The following is a 22,500-nucleotide window of genomic DNA, read 5'->3' as shown; positions in this document are numbered from 1 at the left end:
TAGAAACTGAGACAACATCCTGTCGTTCTGTAAGTATAACAGTGCTTAAATAGGCCTTTTTCGATATGATAAAATTCGGCTTGAAAGAGAGGTATGGAGGACAAAGACAAAGGAAGGTGGATGATATGCAAATAATTGTTAACATTCATTCCAACGTGTTTCAATTATTTTTGTCCTCTCTGCCTCACTATCAAGCTAACTGAACATTTGATATTTCGAAAGTGGCCTATTTAATGGAAATTTAATAAAACAGTCATTCCATTCGCGGTTGATATGATATGATATGATATGATATTTTATTATTTATGCACGGTAAAATCATCAGCTAAGATTACAAACAATGCTAAAATCTAAATTACAAAAGGTAAAATTTTAAAATGATTACAATAAAATACAATTAAACTATATTAATTCTAAAGCTGCTTTCCATGAATGCCGTGCTTTATACTAAAATATGTCTTTAATCAGATTTTTGAAAAGCCCAAGAGACTCTGCTTGTCTCGCTTTGAGGGGTAAGCTATTACAGACAGTAGCACCTCTATAGCTGAGGCTGTTTCTAAAATAATTTTTCCGCGGAAACGGAAAATTAAGCTTTCTTTCAGAGTCTCTTAAACTATAAACAGATTCGCGGTTTGTAAATTTAGAACATAGATATTCCGGTGCTAGCCCCTGAAGACACTTATAGACCATTGTGGCCAGCGCAATTTGTTGCTGGCTAACTAGATTTTTCCAGCCTAAAATTTTGAATAGCTCGCTAGCATTTGCATCAAAATTAGAGAAGGTCAAAACTCTGGCTGCTCTATTTTGCAGTTTTTGTAATTTGTCATGTAACGTGATACCTCAGTTTCCCCAGACGACATTGCAGTAGTCAAAGTGCGGTTGAAGTAAAGCGTGATAAATAGAGCGCAATGTCGTCTGAGGAACGAGATGCCTTAGACGTTTGAGGGCTCCAATTCCAGAAGCTACTTTCTTTGTCAGTTTATCGACATGGCTACTCCAGTTAAGATTATTATCAATAAGCACACCCAGGGATTTAGCAACAGAAACTTGAGTGATAGGAGCACCATTAATCTCGGGAATTGAAGGATTTGTGAGAGCATACAACCTCTGCCTTGATCCAATCAGCATAAATTCGGTTTTTGTCATGTTCAGGGTAAGTTTGTTTGCTATCAGTTATTGGATATGAGGCTGGTCTTAACCAATTCGACGCTAAACGAATCGTTGGCTATATATCATATATTAATTCTTAATAAGTATATACTGGACAGAATATTGCGTTTCTGATTGGTCAATCACGAATGGTTAAATAGGTTATAGAGTGCAATACGGAAGTTGCTATGGAAACGTAGCCGTGGGGTTGTTGAGCACATAATAAATAAAAAATCGTATGAATAGGGCATTTGTTTGATGACGCCATTTAACTACAAGCACCAGAATCCTTCAGGTTTTGCTTGTCTCATGCTAATTAGAGCTATTGTTATTTTTACCCCGCTGGGAATACAAAATTTTAATAAGAAAAGAAAAACAAACTGAATTCTGGTAGTTGTAGTCAAAGGACACCGTCGTGCAATTTGCCTATTTGGTCATGCACTTCGTGATTTATGGTCAGTCGTGGTGTAGCCTGCAAAACAGGCGGATTAGCGGGGCCAGCGCGATACACGAGCGCGAAGCGAGAACGATTTTTCTCGCATCGCGCGTCGCGCTCGTTCTCGCGCTTCGCGCGCGTGCTTGTGTATCGCGCTGGCCGCGCTAATCCGCCGGTTGTGCAGCTTACTGTGGTGTTTTGAAAGTTCTCCAGTTGAACTGACCGACGTTTCGGTCCACTTTTGTAGGGATACATGTAGATGCGAATACATCGACGAGAACGAAAGCGGCAGAAAACAAAGATTTCTTCGGCCGGGAAAAAAACAGTGGCTTTAAACGCCCCGCCCTTGCGTTTTTCATCTTGGTACATCCCTTTGCCATTCCCGGTCTACCAAAACAAGTTTAAAAAGTCGGCCATTTTAATTTCGAACGGCATTGCTGTTCTGTCCCCTGAACCTATAGACGGGAATATCGGCTGCCTCACGGTTGAATATCCGTTTTGCTTCATCTCTCGATCTTTCCATTTTTTGCGAAATAAATTCTGAAAGACGACATCTCCTTATTTTTTAATGTCTCCAGATTGTCGGCGTTTTGTTTAAGTACGATGATACTAGAGATATACAGTACCAGGTGAGGAGTACATGTTAAATCTTATTAGTCGTTTCCTTTACGACAAAGATGAGAAGCGATCTCTTGCGTAGGAGGTGGCGAGTGTAACCTGCACACAGGCTCTCCGTCCATGGAATGGCGCGTGGTCAACAGCTCGCTCCAATTCCCCGACGCACGGAGAGCTTGTGTGCAGGCTACGGCGAGTGTTCCTCGGCTCTGGTTGATAACTAGCAGAGGTTTTTCTGGGACTCCTCGATTGCGCTTGTAAATCAAAAACTGTATTCCGTCCCGCCACGTGGAATTCTTAGCTAAGTTGTTGTTGTGACTTTTTTGTCGCGTTCATTCTTATAATGCTCAAGGAAACTGAGAGCGAAGAAATTGTGTATATGTATTTGTTGAATGGCTCGTTCGCTCTCTTACTAAAACACCTAATTGTAGAATCCTCATTGGGGAATTTCAGTTCACATTAAAATTGAGGTTTTCAAATTGATTAATAATTGTCGAGCCCTTTTAGATCTCGATACAGTTGAAATGTAGAATTATGTATCCAAATTAATTTCATCTCACACTGTCAGTTCGTGGAGAATGTGTATGGAGTTGAGATGGCATTCCTACGGCGTGTCATTGTACTTGACGCGTACAGCTCTTTTGCTCTTATTGTGTTTAACACTGATTTATTGCTCTTCAGTGCACTGGAGCACAGTGCCAGCCTGGAAGCCGCAGTCCTGAGCAACAAGTTGAGGTGGTGACGTCAGTTGGATTCGTGGATGTATCAGACAAACCCATTGAGCAGGTCAAGCCACGTCCAACTTTCGAAGCTAAAGCGTCTTCGGATTTCTTCTTTCCTTTCTTTTGACAAAGGAGTCCTGCGCTGAAATTTTGAACTTTTGGCTTTGAGATTGTTATAAGAGGAACGTTGCAATGTGTCCCGACTTCGCGCGCTCTCATTACGTTTGTTCACGCATAACATAACGGACCCTGGAAAAGGGGAGTGTGGGGAGTAAAGCATTGGTGTGGGGTCCCCTGACCCCCTCGGGGACAACTTATTCCTCGTACTCAGCTTTTGATGGACCTGTCATTCGACGTTTTAAGCGCTTAGGAGATGGGAAAAGGAACATTACTGTTAAAAAGCAATAGGTTTCGATTTGACTCTTGACCAGAATCGCAAGTAATAAAATGCATGCGTACTTTTGATAACCGATACGGAGTTTCCTGTTGAGCCCAAGTGCCACAGCTACGTGTTCACAACATTAGAGATAACATTATCGTTCGCGTCATGTTAAGTTTGGGTTTTAGAAACTGCTTATGTTTGCTTGAAGAGGAGAGTTTGGGTCGACACTTTGTGGCGTTAGTGGCTTGAATATCCAGAAACAAGCGGTGTTAATACGCCTGAACCGGCTAAAACCGGCCAGACTTAGTATTTTACTCTGTCTAACGCCAGACGATTTTGCTCGTCAATGGGGATGGACGTCCCCATTAAAGTTGAATGTAACGCGACACTTCCTGCCGCTTACATGCCCCTCATTACGTGCAAACAGGACATTTGATCCATTGAAGGATTCCATTGACTTGAAAATTGCAGCGTACCAACTGAAAGAATTTCCAGGCATTAGTTAGGTTATGATATTTCAGAGTGATTACAAATATAATTTTTAATAGAGAGCTTTAGCAACGACGACGGCAACGGCGTCGAGAACATCGTCGTTAAATGTGAATTCGCGTTATTATACTCGCTTCGCGACCATTCCAAGAATTTTAACGTGACAAAGTTGCGACAAAACCTCAACAACGAAACTAGTATGAACGGCGCTCAATTTAAGGGAGAAAATGAAACTTTATCCTCAAGCGCTGACGTTCTCTTTAAAACCTCACATTTGGTCATTTCACGTTGTTGTTTTGCTGACGACGGCAAAGAAATAGACAAAAATGAAAAGATGCACGTGCAGAGCGTGCAAAGCTATTGCTTTTGCTCACTTAGGGCGCGTTCGATTGACCCTATTCCGGAATAAGAATGCGTAGATTGATGATTTAAAACGTTGTGTCTGGCGTTTTGAAGCAACAAGGATAATAAAGATATGTTTAAAATAGCAATTTAGCAGGTGTTTGACAACTTTAATGTGAATCTCTGTAAAAAGAAAGGATTTCTAAGTTCTGTTCCATGTATTCCTATTCCGGAATACGGTCAATCGAACGCACCCTAAGTATGCAAATTTGTGACGTTCTCATAGCCCTCGCCGTTGTCTTTGCTGATACTCCCTATTGAATAAACAAGAATGGTATAATTATCATCCTTTTCTTTCAACCACAAAATCTTTCCAAATGACGAACTGTCAGCATTGTACTGTTTTACGTTCAAAGCATGGTAAACATACTTAAATTCTAGATGTTTTTTTCCCAGTGACAGGATGCTTTCAGTATGATCGATGTTATTTAGATCCGTTCCTATTTCTTCCGTTAATCGCTCTTTTTCTTGATGGCCTTAAACGCGAATGACAGTATCTATAACAGTGACCGTCGGCTTTTGTAACCGATGGTATTTTATTTATGCAATGTACAGGCTTTTGGCGTTAGAAATAATGTACATATATTTTACGTATATTAAAGACAGCAATACATTTGCATATAAGAAGGCTGGAAAAGAAAGAAAGCTAACTGAGATCCTACTATCAACTGTACTTTATATCCAATCGTCTATCGTTCTGAAACAAATTAAAGGAACCAAAGTTTGAATCTCGCTTACTGTCTTCCCTATTTAATTTTTACCACATTATTCAGTATCTTAATGAGATCATCTCGCCTGGGCATCTTCTACCCAGATTAAGTGTCGTTGAACACAGTTCAAAGGAACATTTAACAGCATTTTCGTTTCACTTATCATTCGTTCATGTCATTCTGTGTTGCTTGTTCAGCTGATTCCTTGTTCTCGGGAGAAAGCTTAAATGACAGATTGGGAAACGCTTTGTCTTCCAGTGCTTTTTGAAGTCGATTATGTTCCGCTTTGAACGTACTTCCCTGTCTTCTTATCTGTGTTAAACGTAAGAAAAGAAATGATTGATTATTTTGTTAATTTTGGCAACATCCTTAACAATACAACGAAAAAATAGCCCGTTCCATTTATTACTTTGATTAGGGCGCCAGGTTTAGTACAATTGCCGTTGAGACCACCAGCAGGATTACTCCACCACGCCCTGGAAATAGCCTTTCAGTGAAGTTTCTTCACTCCTTGATTGTTAGATTTCTGGTGATTGGAATTTTTGCTTCCTATCAAATTCCTATACACAACCCCAAAAGCTTCAAGCCAAGATTCAAATATCACTGCGTATTGTTAAAGGCTTTTTTGACTCGTTTAATTATAGGATGAATTTGACTGGACTTTTAATCTTACCCGTCCTTTCTGCGTCACTGAAATCTTCACAATCTGCTGCATTTTTTCTTCTAGATCTAGTCTGCGCTTAACCTCTTCTTCAAGGGAAATTCTTAGATCCCTGACTCTTTCAGTTAGTCTGCTCCTGTCCTCAGTGAATGACTTAAAACTGATTGCCATTTTGCGCTCTTTGTCTTTGAGCTCGTTCTCCAGTTTTTCTTTCGCGTTTTCAAGCAAGAAGACCTTGGTAACCATGTTGTTTCCTTCGCGCTGATGTTTCTTCAACTCCTTGACTGTGGACTCGAATTCATTTCGCATCTCCAAAAGGTTACGATCAGCCTCGAATCTTTCTTTGCTTAACTCGTCTTGTAGCTCGTTGTTAACTTTCTGAACACATGAAAGTTTGGTTTCAAGGGCTACTCGTCTCTCTTCAAAACCAGCCAGGGTTTCCTGACGCTCTTCAAGCTTTCTTCTTAGTACTTTCAGTCTTTCCTCTGCTTTCGCAAGATCGTCTTTAAGCTTTGCCTTACAGCCTTGGAGTTCCGCGCAAAAAGAGCTTTCTTCTGCTAGCTGGTTATGCAACCAGGTATTTTCCTCTCTCAGATGGTTGTTTTCTTTTTCAAAGTGTTCTTCGAGTCGCTGGAATTTCCTTTTCCAACCCTTGATCGTTCTCTTCGCTTCAGCGTTTTGCATTAGCAACAAATTATCCGCGCTAAAACGTTGCTTAGCAGCGTCCATCTCTTCTTGAAGTTGAGTATTTTCAGTCATCAGTGCCTCTTCCATGTCATGGTATCGATTCAAAACTTCTTCTTTGCTCCTCAATGTTATTTTCAGTTCAGCATAACGTTCGTACAAATTCTGAATCTCCTTATTGGCTGTTACCTTGTCATTAATAGCCTCCCCTCGTAACACCTTCTGCCTCTCCTCGCAGACTTTCAGTTGTTCCTTGACATGACTAATCTTTTCTTCTGCCTTTTGCAGCTGCTCGTGCACGCCAGCATCCACGAGGGGTTTGAGATATTCATTCTGTTCTCTTGTTGATTGCAGCTCTACTGTTTGTTCAGCTAAGGATTGTTTCATACGATTCATTTCAACCGAAGTGGAATATTCAACTTCTTGGAGTACTTCTTTTAAAATAGATCTCACTTCATCTTTTCCCATTTGAGGCAAGATGACATCAGTATTCAAATTATTGATAACCAAGGGTGGTTGTGATGGCAACAAACACTTTTCCTTTGCTTCTAGAACAGTTTTGAGCGAAACTCTCAACTGCCTCCCTTCATCTAGTGCCGCTTCTTTGAGAGTCGCTGCATCTTTAAGTTTTTCCTTTAATATTGGTATCTGCCTTAATAACTCAGCATTCTCTTTCTCAAATTGTTCCAGTGACTGTTCCAAATTTTGTAGTTGCATGTCTTTTACTTCCGAAGCCTCCACTAGTCCCTGAATATCGTTTGTTATCAAGTTATAAGCGCGTTCTATTCTTCCGTGAATAGCTTCCAGGAATTTATTCATCTCTGTCATCTCTCTGACGTGTCGGCACGCGTCATCGCGGATGCTATCGTTTAGATGGTCATAGCTCTTTAGTCGTCGTTTTGCCTTTTGCAACTCATCACGCAAGGACTCCACTCTTTGGGCGAGTTCCTCTTTATCTCGTTGAAGCGTCATCACAGTATTCCGTAATTGCCTCTCGTGTTCCAAAGCTTCCTTTCTACCAGGATTGTCCTGCTCGACACGCGGCTCAGTAATCTTGGCAGGTGTTTGTACATGTACCCTCTCGACGGATTCACCATCTTTCCTTTTCTCTTTCCTGGAGGAGGTGATTGAAGAAGAAGAAGAACGAAGACGCCTACTGATGGCCTTAGCAATCAGCTTTCTCTTGGATTTACCAGTCTTCTTCGTACCCTTCATAGTGTGGTCACTTGAAGAAGCCAATGGTAACTCATGCACTTGTGAAGAGGTCGAATGTTCTACGCTTTCGTTGAGTTCTGACAACGTGGACTCGGATTTATCAGTTGATCTCGCCAACAAAACTTCGAGTTCTTGTTTTGCCTTCATCTCTTCTAAAAGATCATCCTTGGTTGCCTGAAGTAGCATTTTAAGCCGGTTATTCTCTTTCTCTAATGTAGTGGAAGTCTTGTTATACTGGTCGACTTCTTTCTTCAGTAAATTGTTAACTTCACACAGTTCACCAAACTGTACGGCGTACTCATCTAAATCTTGAACGCTTTTTTTCATAGCATTGTTAATGAAAGTCTCAACTTCATGCAGACGGTTCATTAGGTCTCCTTTGTGGTCATTTCTTTGATTGGTGAGAGATTGATGCCCGTTTTCTGCCGGCATTTTCCCTTCTTTCTTAGCTTTCAATTCGAAAAGCTCTTTCATTGCTTCCTGAAGTGACGACTGCAGATATTGTTCAGTCTCTTTGGCATTTTTAAGGTTTTTTTTGTCAACTTGTCGCTCTTGATTTGTGGTTTGGATTTCTATTTCGAAACACTTTACTTTCTCATACAAGGTCACCATTGCCGTTTCTAGGGACGCATTTTCTTGCCTTTTTATTTGAAATTCGTCGTAAAGCTCCTTCGTTACCAGAAACAGCTTCTCTTCCTTCTTCTTTGCTTGATCCAACGCTTCCTTCAATGATGTTGCTTCTTCTGTCGTAGAATTAAACCGTGCTTCAGCCTTCTCCGTTTCTTCTTTCAGTAAGATGCAGTGTTCATCAAGGTCGTCTTTGTCTCGTTTAGTCCTTTCTAAGGCCTCTTGCAAGTCTCGTACCTCATCTCGTAAGGCCATGTCCTTCTTTTGGGACTTCTTCTTGTATGCAACTAATTCGCGCTCTCTTCTTTTCAAGATCTCGTCTGTGCCGTTTTTTTCTTTATCGGAAAGACCATTGCTCATTTTCTTCTGCTCCTCCTTCTTTTCAAGTTCTTGCAGTTGCTCTTTAAGTACTTCGATTTCTACATCTTTGTCCTCGATTTCTTTTTTTGACGAGAGCCTCAGTTCTTCAAATTTTGCGTTCCTTACCTCAACCTCCTTTGCAAACTCACTCTCCTTTCTTCTAGCTTTTTCTATACGTCCTTGCAGATCATTTATCTTTTCTTCTTGCGAAGCATTTAATTGTTTGAGGTCTCGATTCTCTCGGAGGATGGATCTGCCTTTGGCGAGAACCCGCTCAATATTACCTAAGGCATTTTCTGTCTCCTCGGCGCAGGGCGATCCATTTTTCCATGTGCTAGAAATTTTCTCTTCCCTTTCTTCATTAAGAGAAAGGCTGACCCAAATGCGCTGAATCCTACCTTCGGTGGTGCAGAGGTCTTCTTCGATATCTTGCAGATTCTTTAGTTGTCGAATATTCTGCTCTTCCAATTCTACTATCTTTGATTTTTCGCGGCAGTATGCCTCGTAGATATCGTCTAAGAGAACTTTAGGCTCTTTTCTCACCAGCCATTCATTGACGTGCATTTTTGAGTCCACGTTTATTTTCCGCCAAATATCCCGAAGGCTCGACATTAAGTCTTTTGTCTCCTTTCGTTGACGATAGAAAAGTTCCTTCAAATTTATCATCTCACCATCTTGAGAGAGGTCATCCTCATTGCTCTCTTTTAGGCTTTCGCTGAATTTTCCAGAGCCGCTCATTTCGGAGTTGGTCTCTTCCACACTCGTGCAAGAAGAGAGATCTACTGTTCTAAAAGTCTGTTTAGTTTGGGCTGACACCACGTCGGCAATTTGGCCCATCAATTTGGCTGTCATCCTCTTGAGAGATTCTTGGTTACCCTCGAGTTCTGGTAGTTTGTTTTCGAGCTCCCTCTTTCGTTGCTCAGTGACAATTTTGACCTCGGACAGCTGTTGTTCCAGTCGATAAAGTTGTTCTTGCAAAGCGTCGTTCTGTTTCGCTAGAAACTGGACCTGAAGTTCTAATTCCTCTGAACGAGCTGATTCCTGTCTTAGGCTGTTGAGCAAGGTTTTCTCTCGTTCAAGGGAAGACTCTCGTTGAGCATGGAGCTCTTCTTCCTTGGTCCAGAGTTTGTGGAGAGCATTTTGAACGCTGGACTCGAGTTCTCCTTTTTCTGCCGTGATCTCTTCAACTTCTGTCATTTTCTCCGCAAGCATTTTCTTTAATCTGAGGATGTCATATTCGTATGCCTTTATCCTACCTGCCAGGTCCATTCCCAAAACTTGTCCAGTTTGTTCTGTAGAAGTTTCCTTTCGTTCATTTCCTCCACCCTGCAAAGCGACAAAAAACGACAAAATTAAATATATTTATCAGCCACTCCCCGAGGGGCTTTTCAGAATTGATAAATTGGAGGACTTTGTCCGGCTCCTTGTTGTGCAGTTTGCAATCAGTATTGTAAAAGAAAAGGTGCTTTATTCACTACAAGGTCTGTCAGGGGCTCGTTTCTTTCGGGCTCCAAAAGCCATTTCCTAACCCGGCCGCCATCCACTTTTTTTGATAAGATGGCCTTTTAACATGTTTTCAAGATATCGGAAAAAGCAAAATTATTGCGGATTTTGACGATCTCTCCGTTCTCAAGATATACAAGAAATTGCGACACCCGAAAAAAGTCCGAAAAGTTTCGAGGAACGGGTTCCAGGGGCTCGTTTCTCGAAAGTCCCGAAAGTTCTTGGGTCCTTTTCGGGTGTCACAATCTGTTTCTAAGTTATCAAACTTCACAGTCATTTTCTTTTTGCGATTATGAAAACTAGTCAAAAGAACAGCGTATCGAAACAAGCGAATGGTAGTTTCGTGAATGGCTTCTCCGGCCCGGGGTGCAGGGATGGGGCCCGGGTTCGATTCCCAGACTCGGCGTCATATCTGGGTTGAGTTTGTCAGTGGTTCTCTACTCTGCATCGAGAGGTTTCCTTCGGGTACTCCGGTTTCCCCTCTCCTCAAAAACCAACATTTGACTTGGTTTTGTACCTGCCCTTCCTTCAGTGGGTGGGCATACTTTTGATATTTTAATTTGCAGCAACTATTTAAAATTTTCAGCAACTTTTTTTTATTTGCAGCAATCTTTAATTTGCAGCATGTCCCTTGTGGGCCACCCTACTCATAACTTTCAGACACAAATAGAATTCGACACTGACCGGCAGTGGTCAGCTTATTATTCCAATTATTGCATGTACGCCACATTACCATTTCACAAACCTCGTTGCCAGTCGAGTTGATTTCTTGCTGGCCTACTCTAACAGTGGGTGTATTTTCCACTTTGCTTTGTTCTTGTCTTTCTTTATCAACTGAGTGAAAAGGCTTCACGAAGCATTGGTAATTGCTAAGATCATCTGCGATGGCTCTCTGCAACTGAAGCAGGGAGACACTTTCCTCATCACTCTGGGCAGTTGAATGCTGAGATCCATCCTCTTCAGATGATAACGAATGGTCCATTCTCAGAACGGGAAAGAACTTTTAAGTTTTGTGTGAACGGTGACTCTCCTGCAGAACACTGTAAAACTTTTCTTCAATGATCTTTGTAGTGGGTCATCACGTTTGTTCGTCACTAATTGACAACTTCTAATTTTTTGATGTCATGGGAACGGTTTTGCCAAAGAAACTACAAGGTTTTCCACAACAACCAGACACAATTAACAGTTATCCACCGAAGGCGAGGTGAATATCAGTGAATAAAAACCGAGACAAAGTCGAGGTTTTTATTCACCGAGCCTGAGGATAATTATTGTTTTAGTATTATTACATAGCTGATTAATTGAAAAGATATGCATTTTCTTTAAAACAATTAATTAATTAATTTCTTCGACTGTCACCTCGACAATACGGCTTGCGGCCATTTTGAAACCGCCTTATCCTGCGGAATCCCCGCTAATCCGCCTCTTCTGCAGGTTAACCTGGAAACCTTGGCTAAACCGCGTAGGTTAAGTAGGTTATTATCGCGTAATAGTCATCTCAAGTGCAACCAATCAGCGTAGAGAATTTTCAATAACCACCTATGTAAGTAATTTGTTTTATTCCTAGAGGTACCGATTCCGTCAACCTTTGAAATTGTGGTCGATAAACCCAAATTTTAAGCGCAGGAATTGATAGAACTCTGTGAATTTCCGCACGAGCTCATTTTCTCCCAGTCTCTCACCGGTAAATTGAGTCCAGTCTACGTACTAATTAATTGCGCAAAATGCAAAATGGCGACGAAAGGTAAACATGTCGTTCCTCGCATAATATTCTCGAGAATACGTAAATTCCTCCTTAAAATTGAAGATCGACAACGGGGAAACGAGTTGGTATTACGCGAACTAGAAATTGGCTCTTGTAAACTCTCTTTTTCGCCTCATTTTTAAATAGTGGATGAGTCAAGTGGAGGTGATAATATGCCGGGGTTTTTAATACTTAAGATGCAAATGTATCCAGTCAACTATGGCAACGATATAGTTCCAGGGAATATTGCTGCACAGTCGCAGAATGATCCTAGCCATGTCGAAACATGGCATTTACTCAGACGATCTTTCGCATTGTTTTGGGTGTATTGTCCATTTTCGAAGGCTTCAAAGAAGTCAGCTGTGGTAGTGACTCTGTGTTTCATAGAAACAAAATTTCTGCAGGTAAGATGGTGTCTGTGGTTAAGTCTGGGTTGGCGATGATTACTAAGCGCGTTAAAGCTGTAGAATCAAGATTTTAGTAGTTAGCGATCGCACTAAAGCTTGTTTTGATGTGATTGTTGACCTCCGGTAGCGCTCGTGTAAGCTAATAAGGTACTTAAGTACCACGATAGGTACTTAATTTAAAGCTAAAAGGACAATCGGTTTTCTCAGAAAAATCCTTCACCCTACATAATGTAAATTTGTACGTGTTTTACAGTCGGCCAAGAGAAAATGTAAATCCTTTAAAATGTAATGAAGATCAGCGTACGTATTACGGCGACATTAAATGATTATTAGCAACTTGTTAGCACAAAGGGCACCAACTGACAACGATTACATGTATTTGGAACTAGTGCGAATGTGTTGCTCTCTTGGGAAAACTAGCCTTTTATGTGAATTACAAACGTTCATTTACATTGATCGATTTTGATTCATTTGATGTAATCAGTAATGTAATTATTGCCCCTTGAGTGCCTGCAATCTGGGTTTTGGTGGTTGATCCGATTTCCTGTCTAAGAGTTCGATGTGCATAGATTGAATTGAATCAAAGCTGCAACATTCCATATTCTGCCTCCTTGGGTGATGATTTTAGTCTTTGTGTCGTCAGAAATATGTAAAATGGAGGAGTGTCAACATTAAGATTTTGCATTTTATTTTTCACTATCAGTTCAAAATGATGGGAAAGAAGGGCTCATCTTTCATATACTGGATCCCAAATAATAATTATACACTGTAATCTCCATAGAGCGATTTTCAATTGAGTGTCGTAAAACCAAAACCAGAGTAATTACTTTGGCCAATCAAAAAGGACGGAGACAATCCAGCAAACCAATCAAAACTCGAAGTAATTACACGTAGCTGACACAAAGCGCGGGAAAATGAGCACGCGCGAGCCACGATTGGTTTTGGTTTCACTTCTGATTGGTTGAAAAAATGGCGAGAGAACTTTGAACCAATCACTGAGTGAAAGTAATTATAAACCAAAGTAATTATCTAATTACTTTCGACACTCAATTGAAAACCGCTCTAAAACAAAAAACAAAACCAATATGGAAATACCTAATCAGAAATTCCTAATCAGAATATTAATGGTTCTTTAAAAGAGTCTTGCGCCATTTATTTAGTCAGTTATATGAAAGTCTACAGGGGCACCCAACGAGAATATAGTTCAAAACCACTTAAACATAGCATTGTTTAACGTATTTTAGTATTTAAATTGTAGATATAGGCATGTTTTTATTCCCTAAGATTTTTTATCTGTTTGGATTTCCTAGCTGAAAGTCTAGTGGTCTGAAAATTTTAGGGATCAAAATTTACTTTTTCGAAAATTTTAGCCAGAAAAATGGCTCCCGAAAATTCTTGGTGACCTTTTTGAGGTAAAAATCTGTTAAAAATGGGCAATTATACCATTTTTTAGATGTTCGAAAATCTTAGGACGGGCAGGCGAGCAATAAATTTTACAACAAGTTTTCCGAAAATTCTAGATCTCAAATCGTCTTCCGAACAGATATTTTCCGAAAATTGACATTGGGTGCCCCTGAGTCTACACCAAATGAGTGAGGCTGACATCTAGTTTAAATATCCAAAGGAAAAAAATATATTGAGGATTTCAAGATCAAACAATAGTAGTAACATTTGTTCATGCTTGTTAGAGCTATATCAGCACTTCCAATCACTGTAAGATGCAAAAAGATGATAATAATATTATTGTTGTCCCCCTCTTCTGCGTAGGGTGCATAAGGTGCCTCCTTTGAAAGGATCTTGGCAAAAAATACCCTGTGTTCCAAGCTCCTCGTTATCCTGCTGTTTGCACAAGCTTTGGAAGCTCTCGTCCATTTCGCTTTTTCTGTCTTGTAGTGTGGGACAAATTTATTATTCCCACAAATGTACTGGAGCTTGGAGGGAAGCCATTCTTTTGATAAACTGTTTGGCTATATTCCAGCCAATTTTAATTAAGCACCTTCTGAAAATTGCTATCGCTAATGATTGCAATGCCACCCAGAATCCCTTTGCACTTTTAAAGGGGAGGGTTGTTGGAGGCACGGTGGCCTCATGGTTTATAGTGCTCTTGACTCCGGATCGAGTGGTCCAGGTTTGGGTCCTGGCCAGGCACATTGTGTTGTGTTCTTGGGAAAGACACTTTACTCTCACGGTGCCTCTGTATAAATCGGTACCAGCGAATTTAATGCTGGGGGTAACCCTGCAATGTACTGGCATCCCATCCAGTGGGAGAAGAAATACTCCTAGTCGCTTCGTGTTACAAAAACCCGAGATAAGCGCCGGCTTGATGGGCCTTCTAGGCTTGTAGCAGACTTTACCTTACCTACCTCTTCTGAAAGGCCTCCACAGAGCCATCAATCACTTCTGTGTTTGTTATAATTTAAAAGAATGCTTTTCCTGACTTGATTTGACTGGATTTGCGTTAATTGTTAACTTCAGTTTACAGTGTCTCCAATTAGCGCTCCAGCGCTAGAACGACTAGACACTTAAATAAAGTTCCTTGCCTTTCCTTTCCTAAAAGTTACAATGTTTTTTTAGAATTACAGTTGAGCACATCAAGTGAGACAATAATCAGAGTAGGAGAGCGGCTTGTGTTAAACTGTGCTCTTGTGGGAACAAAAAATTTATCCACCTACCTGTACCATTTGTCATGGTTTTATGGAACAGAGCAGCTAAAGAATGTGACAGAGAAGCTGAGCAATGGGACAGTTCAGCTGGTTATAGATCATGTCAGATGGAGCAATAATGGAACTTATGCATGTAAAGAAACCAGTGAGAACAACACCAGTATTGAACCCAAGTATGTCCAGGTGAAAGTAGGAGGTGAGTTGTCTTGCTTTCTCATTGTGTGCTGTACTTACAAGTACCATTAATTAACTAAAGGTACTTTAAAAGTGGTAGCAAATTTGTTACGTTAATTTGTATATATAATAGGACTACATGCTGTCCAATTTGGAAATAATTGGATGAGAAAAATTCTGAGGACAGCCAAAATTGGACGAGGCCATAGGCCGAGTCCAAGTTGGCAGTCCGAGGAATTTTTTTAATCCAATTATTTCCAAATTGGATGAGCATGTAGTTCTGTTACCTATTACTTATATAGCATCCAAAGAACATTGTCAAGCTTGTGTTCAGGAATCTCCTCAAGCTTTCTTACTTCACTTCGCTCAGCATGCCACAGGTCAAACACTTTAACCCAATTTAATTTTTTGTGCTTCTTTGAGTATTCTTTTTCTGATTATTCTCCCTCATCTCGAGTAAATCAGTAGCATCTATCTCTGGAAACCTAGCTGAAGACTCCATTTGAAACTCTGTGTCGTCAAAAAGGTGGAGAGAAAAGTCAGAAAATTTGGCCATTACCAGCACAAAACAAAACCCTGCGAGCGATGATCGCTAGCTGATGTTTGAAAGCAGTGATAATAGCTACAACCTGATTGGCCAATATTCAGTTCATTTATTTATCTTGACATTTGATTGGTTGATGGAAAGTATTCAGATTTTCCTCAAATTGGACGGTTTGTTCAAAGCTGAAGGAAACGTTCCAGCAAAAACTATCCAATTAATTTTAAATTTGGACAGTTGGCAAGAATTAATAAAAAATAGTCAAAAGATCAGTTGGCAATATTGGATTTTGATGCAGCTATATAATTATGTATAGAATTCTGATGTCGTAATATCTTTATACTTATTAGTATGTGTACTTATTAGTGATATTGTTTATACTTGTTAGTATCTTTGTTGTACTTATTAGCAACCTTGTTATGTTTTAACATACAATGGTGTAAAAAAGTGTAAAATTAGTTGAAGAAATTACAGTGCGTTACAAAGCTCTTGAAAAGTATACCGTAATGGTGACTTGAGTTAATTTTGACTGCAAATTTTTTTCTATCCAGATATTCCCAGTTCCCCTAGAAATGTGTGGACAAATAATGTTGAATTTGAGACAAGAATTCACTGGACTTCTCCCAGGCAGTCAGGACAGCTACCACTACACTATGTTGTCAAAGCACAGTGCAAGAATAAAACACGACCTATCATTCCTCACTGTCAGTCACCTTCTTTCACTATCTGTGATATGCCTCTTGAGATTAAATCTTTACCAGGATCTAATCCTCTCAAGTGGTATTGTATTGCAAGGGGAGGTAGTCTTTTTCAAGACGTTGTAGTCTATGACATCTTTGTTGAAGTTGGAAATGCCCTGGGCTGGAACCAAAGCAACCCTGTTGAACTCAAGGCTAACTTGTTTGATGAACTTGAAAGTAAGTTTGTTTTAGATATATATAGTTACAAAGTCTTGTAGTTTTTAAACCCTTTCACACCCAAACCAGCCTAAACCAGCTCTGTCTAACACCAGACGATTTTACTCGTCAATGGGGAAGCCCTAGGAGACAATGGGTTAATACTTCCCCCTTGCACTCTAGGCATGGTTTTAACAGCCTTTTCTACTTCATGTATTCTCCGAAATCGTCCCACATACAGGTACATTGTGTTGTTTTCAGAAGCTTTCGATTAAAATTTCACTTACTGGCTTTGAAAGACGGGAAAACTAGTCATACTTTGATCCATAACTGACCAGTAAAGGGCAATGGGTTCGATACCGGGTTTACGTCACAGACTGCTTTGCATTTTTACAAACTAAGGAAGTTCCAAATTTCGTAAAGAACTTAAGGAAACAGAGCTTACATTTTCACTCATGTCCAGAAATGCACCTAATTAGATGCACGTCCAATTTTGACGTTCAACATGAAGTGTCCCTTTAAGTGTAAGCAATTGCTACCTATTTTCAACAACAAGGTAAGGATAATTAGGTTAGCATTATTTTTAGCTTTGGGCAAATGCAGCAGTTAATCTTTACTTAAAGAGCAGCATTTGGGGGACACTTTGTGATGTTTTTTGTCTGTATTCTGCAACATGAGTGATGTTTAAGTTGGGGGAAAAGAGCAATGGGACACTTCCTGATGCTTATTGAAATCTGCGTGCATCTAATTTGGGGCGTTTCTGGGCATATCTGCACATTTTACTTGTTTCAAATTATTATTTAATATTGCAACACACAATGATGGGTACAATATATTTTTTTGTAATTCAGCAACTCCCCTACCGGCTAGAAATTTTTTTGCCAAGGAGATGTCCCTAGCTGGTACAGTGAAGTTGTCATGGGAAATTTCTGAGGAGCCACAAACTTTTTTGGTTCAATATACTATTCTTTATTACAGAGAAGGGGACAGCAGCAACAAGGTATTTATGATAAATTTTCAAGCAAAGTGATTGTTTGACTTAAGGATGGTGCCTACTATTGTTATTGTGCATATGTTCTGCGCATCTCGAGATACTCGGATTTCCTATCGGCGGTGCTTATTAATACCCAAACTCAACAAATAAGTTGATCATGTCAGTTTAGCATTACACTTTTGTATTTTTTTAAATATTAGTTATACAGGGATATTTTTGCGTGGGTCAAAACTATGTGGAGAAAGCAGAACTTAGCAAAATTACCGGTAGTGCTCTTGGTATCCAAAAAAAAAATTTGGGGGTAACCATGCATTTTTAGGGATAATTAAGCTTCAATTTGTCAAATTATGCCATACTTTGCTTTGTTTTTTTAAGCTTTTTACAAATATTGTTGATTAATTATCTTCAAAAAATGCGTGGTTACCCCCAATCTTCCTTTTGGATTTCAATAATGCTTGTTAAGATCTGCTTTTCCCAGGCACATATTCAGTAAACCGGGCAAAAATACCTTTGAATTTAAGTAGGCACTGTCCTTAAGATTAATTTTAAGGATAATTGAGACATGAATGTGAGAAGATCTCATGCTATCATTGAGGACCAGGTACCAGGCATTAATTTCCCTGGCTTAAGTAAGCAGTTTTTATGCCATGCAACTTTAGGAGCAACAAGCAGTAAAAACAACTAAGTACTCTCTTCCCCAACTACAATTTCAATTTTCCTGCCAGTGCTTCAAAGTCAGAGACACCTAAGTTGCCATTATCTTTCGTGCTAAATCACAAGGATCCACACATATCTTTTAATTTAAAGTTCTAAACTGACTTTTAAACTAAGTGGAGCAACTGAAGAACAATGAAGATTTTAAAAGAAAAAAATGGCTGCACAGAATGTGTTACATTTTGCATTGCCATTAATAATAATTATAATAATAATTTATTGTCACCTACCTCTTTTTTCTGTTTCAGTATACTGCCCTGGGAGGAGGGGGGGGGGGGACTCCCATATAAAAAGGGGAGGGGTGCTCGTCGCAAATTTTAAATTAAATCCCTAAAAGAGACCATATTAAAACACAGATAAATAAAAAATTCAGTGACTTTTAATGATGGCAAAGACGTTATCATGTAATACTTTCACCTACGTGAAGAAAGATAAAAGCGCAAATATACACTTTTATATCTCTTCACGTGCAACACTAAAGGAGACCTTCATGGCTATATATGATTTCATTTTGCCCAGAACACCCTAATTGAGACCAAAATCCGAAATTTACACCCCTAAGCGAGACAACGAGCATCCCTCCCCTTTTTATATGGGATCCCCCCTCCCCAAAAAAAAAGGGGCTACATCACATTATTTTAGGGTGATTAGGGGACATTTTAGTTTATCACGAGTTTAAAATTCGAAAATTATCGTTACATCACAAACAAGATAATAAATCAAAACATGTTGTGGTGACTTTTTTTTCAAGATTACCCAAGTGCAATCCATTTCAATCTTGTCCATTTGTGTCCATCCATACTCCTCTTTCCTTTTGTTGCATTTCTTTTATGTTGTTCTGAATTAATGGTCTAAAGTGGTTATTGCAATGTTTCATTCTACTTTTTGGGCATTTTGTACAATATACCCCTTTAAAAAGGGAAACTGGTTTTAATTATGTTTTCCTGGAAGAGGGGGATAATGTACGGTCAACTTTATCAAGTTGACTCATTAAATTTGATAAAACCAAATTTTCACATTTAACTCCCGATGATGCAGCACTACCAAGACAAACTATTTTTTAGAAACTAAATAATTAAAACTCTTCAGTATTAAGTCTGCAATGTCTACCTTTCTCTGTCTCCTTTATTTAGACCTTGATTGCCCATGCGCCAACCCATACTTATATGATACATGACCTGCCTGGGTTTTCTCTTTACCATTTCTACTTGATGACACAATATGGAAATAAGGAGAACGCTAAGTATGGCATATTTAGCCAAGCAGCTGTTAGCACTTTAACGACAAGGATTTCGGGTAAGATATCTGTAAATTAATATCAATAACAAAATAATACACAATAACACCTACCGGTAACACAAGCTGTCAGTACCCAAGTGTGAAGGACTTTATGCATACCTTAAAAAAATATTGAATGAAAAATAAAATAAAATAAAAATAATAATAACAATAATGATAAATTTGATGATGATGATAATAATTATAATAAATGATAATTACAATAATAACAATAATATAATAATAACAATGATGATGATGATAATAAATGATAATAATATGGCTTAACTACAGAATACAGGGCCACTTATTTCCATATCATTGAATAACAAAAGCTCCTATTGTTGTGTCTCGTTCTACAAAAGCTTTCAACTAATTTGCATGTGCTGGCCCTGTGTGGCCCTGTATTGTGTAGTTGCTCTGATAATAAGTTAGTTAATTAGTTAAAAGATATTCTTCAGTAATCAATCCTGACTTTTAATCTGTATCGTTAATTTGTTAAACTAAGTGTTGTTGTGTAAACTTATTGTCTTTTAATAGGTGTGGTCTTGTATTTGGCTTGCCCCGCCTTGATTAGCTTTTTTTAGCTATTTGCGAGGTAGGCCATCCACTAACTATATTTATATTTAGCTAAATAAAATTGTTGACAATAATGATAATGATGATGATGATAATAATAATAAATGATATTAGTATAAATACACAGGTGATTATACAAAATCGCGCACTCTCATTGGCTCGCTATCTCGGATTATCAGCCAATAATCACGTCGACGGACAAAAAGGGCTGCCAGTAGTCGTTTTGCCACTGTAAGTGAAGATGATTTTGCATTGAAATGTTTTTTTTCTCTTTTTTGAAATAATCACCTGTGTATTTATACTAAAACAATTATTCGCCTCAGGCTCAGTGATTATCGGTGAATATTCACCGATAATCACTTCGCCTTGGGTGAATAATTGTGAATAATAAATGATAATAACAATGATAACAGTAATAGTAGTAGTAGTAGTAGTAATAATAATAATTTTAATAATAATAATAATAATAATAATAATAATAATAATAATAATAATAATAATGAACTTTAATTAAACTGCACAGAAATTAAACAAAATCAAACAAGTACTGTAATATCAAATCATAGGTTGGCTTTTGAGGAGAGGGAAAGACCAAAAGACCAGAGTACTCAGAGTACTGAGACATAATCCTCTCAAAAACAAAAAAAAGAGTAGAGAACCAACAAACTCAACCCACACGTCACGCCAAGTCTTGGAATCAAACCTGGTACATGTTGGTGCAAGGCAAGCACTTGTTCTTGCCACTGTGTCATCCCTGCTGACAAACTCATTTGTAGTTGTTAGAGCGACTTTCATATGACCTTGAAAAATAAATGTGAAAACAGATCGTAAACAAAAATGCAATTGGAAATATTTAATTGGCTTATCAAACAAAAACAAAGTGCAAATTTTCATTGCCTTGGTGAATGCGGATGCAAACAGCATCATCTCTCCATTGAACTTTCTGGAAAGCGATCGGCATTTCGCTTTGACTTTATTTGAAATGCAGTAACGTGATTGGGCAATCGAACTGTTTTCCTTGGCAGGAATAAGGAGAAGCCTGGTTTTAATCTTGCCAAATAGTGCTTCATGAAACAAATCGGAACACTTTTTCAAGGTTATATGAAAGTTGCTCTATCTACGTCTTGGTCTAGGGTTTATGCAAAGCCCTTAAATCTAGGTGTAGGGTTTATGGAAGAAAGATGAAAGAGAAGAAGAAAAAGATATGACACAAACCAGCAACACCTATAACATCAACAAATGGCAGCAACAAATGGAAAATATCATGGCTCTTGTTGAGGATTTGATTATTTTTTTATTTACCATATTGATCTTAGACTAATCTATCCTTTCCGTGTGTGGTTCTTTTTCTTGTTCAGCACCAAGTCAAGCCCCACAAATCACAAACTGCAGTAAGTGGAGTAATTACAGCAGCATCTCTTGGCTAACAGTCACCTGGGAGGTGAGTTCTTAAAAATTCTTTTTTTTTTTTCATGACTATGTAGCTGAAGAAAATCTGTCAACATCTCCTATGTCTTTTGTCTTGGCTTAAATGCAGTGTCCGGCTAAGAAATATTTCATTTTCCCTGACATCTTACCCAAGGAGGGGCTGGGGAAATGAGCAATAATGATTATTATTTCAGCTAGCCTTGGTAGAGGATACAGCAGGGGCATAGCCAGGATTTTTCAAAGGGGGGGTCACACTGTGTCAAACAGAGGGTACTCGCCAGATTATAGAGTTTTTGCCACCTAAATATTGTAGGTTGTTTGCTTAAAAAAGGCTTGCAAAGGGGGAGTCACAGGCACCCCAGGACCCTCCTGTAGCTATGCCCCAGAGTGTACAGTATTTCCATTCTAGGGTAAAGAAAGCCGAAGAGCTTCAGTCGACTCTCAGCCATTTTTGTTCATTCGGCATTGCTGTCAAATTATGTAGTCTATAGATTGTTTTCACTTTCACACAACAAAAAAATAAAATTGAAACCATTACATGAAGTAAACCAAGAACTTGGAATCTTGTAGGAAACACACTATTGTCTTATAAATCACCTCACCAATTCTCAGGTTTGTGCGGTACATCGTTTCTGAGTTATTTGTCGCAGCTGCCAGCTACTATGCTGGTGCACCACAGTTGCGATTTAGATTTTAGCATTTAAGTGCCAATAAGCCCATAATTCTTTGTAAACTTTGAATTTTAAACCAATCGTTTCTTACATCAAGTGAAGCTATGATCCTCGCAGTTATGAACGCAATTTTTGCAATTGCATAGAGAAGTCTGAAAAATTCAGGACCCCAACGGGGTTTGAACCCGTCAGTTACATTGTAGATATTCTGGTATGTCATGCTCATATTTTCTGAGGTAGTAAATTATGAAATGTGCTTTGAAGATTATATTCAGAGTTAGTTTCTCAGCTCAGTTATTTGAGAATGATTAGCTTCCCATGCTGAAGACATCAAAATTTAAACAAAGATGATGTTAACTTCTGGTCTTGTCAGCACTCTCGCATGGCTTGTGAGCAACTCTGATTTTCACACAAGTCAACTTAAGTCACTTTATTTCAACTTCATATGCCTATTTA

General features: G+C 39.0%; 3 protein-coding genes across 4 annotated transcripts in view; 2 read left to right on the top strand and 1 right to left on the bottom strand.

The window, feature by feature from the left end:
• LOC138022262 (tectonic-3-like) overlaps positions 1–20,114 on the top strand; it is a 36,458-nt gene extending 16,344 nt beyond the window's left edge. Inside the window, exons 13-15 of one of the 2 annotated variants that reach the window (XR_011126546.1) lie at positions 2,164–2,214; positions 2,882–3,330; positions 20,060–20,114. Coding sequence is in view for 1 of the 2 variants with exons in the window: in XM_068869355.1 (XP_068725456.1) it covers positions 2,164–2,214; positions 2,882–3,049 (219 nt within the window). In the remaining variant the exon portion in view is untranslated. Of the gene's footprint in view, positions 1–2,163; positions 2,215–2,881; positions 4,924–20,059 lie in introns of those variants that run through there. The other variant, XM_068869355.1, reaches the window with a different exon arrangement.
• On the bottom strand, positions 5,068–10,937 carry LOC138020285 (uncharacterized). The gene is made up of 4 exons (XM_068867291.1): positions 10,701–10,937; positions 7,322–9,778; positions 5,579–7,279; positions 5,068–5,217 (listed from the first exon to the last, which is right to left on the bottom strand). Exons 1-4 carry the CDS (start codon positions 10,935–10,937, stop codon positions 5,068–5,070), a joined length of 4,545 nt encoding a protein of 1,514 aa, XP_068723392.1.
• LOC138022263 (uncharacterized) overlaps positions 11,642–22,500 on the top strand; it is a 16,489-nt gene continuing 5,630 nt past the window's right edge. Inside the window, exons 1-6 of the mRNA XM_068869356.1 lie at positions 11,642–12,103; positions 14,681–14,965; positions 16,036–16,401; positions 17,232–17,380; positions 19,222–19,384; positions 21,304–21,386. Coding sequence (XP_068725457.1) covers positions 11,986–12,103; positions 14,681–14,965; positions 16,036–16,401; positions 17,232–17,380; positions 19,222–19,384; positions 21,304–21,386 — 1,164 coding nt within the window. The 5' untranslated portion in view covers positions 11,642–11,985. The remainder of the gene's footprint in view (positions 12,104–14,680; positions 14,966–16,035; positions 16,402–17,231; positions 17,381–19,221; positions 19,385–21,303; positions 21,387–22,500) is intronic.

This window comes from Montipora capricornis, chromosome 10, assembly GCF_036669925.1.
Source record: "Montipora capricornis isolate CH-2021 chromosome 10, ASM3666992v2, whole genome shotgun sequence".
Taxonomy (NCBI): Eukaryota; Metazoa; Cnidaria; class Anthozoa; order Scleractinia; family Acroporidae; genus Montipora; species Montipora capricornis.
The sequence above is the reverse complement of the archived record's forward strand: the minus strand, read 5'-3'. Positions and strand labels throughout refer to the sequence as shown.

Bases quoted from the DNA above. Each gene is read 5' to 3' on its own strand.
- LOC138020285 (XM_068867291.1), bottom strand. From the start codon at position 10,937: ATGGACCATTCGTTATCATCTGAAGAGGATGGATCTCAGCATTCAACT. The intron at 9,779-10,700 runs GTTTGTGAAATG...GTCGCTTTGCAG, and splicing joins TCAACTCGACTGGCAACGAG to GGTGGAGGAAATGAACGAAA. The intron at 5,218-5,578 runs GTAAGATTAAAA...CGTTTAACACAG, and splicing joins CAGTGACGCAGAAAGGACGG to ATAAGAAGACAGGGAAGTAC.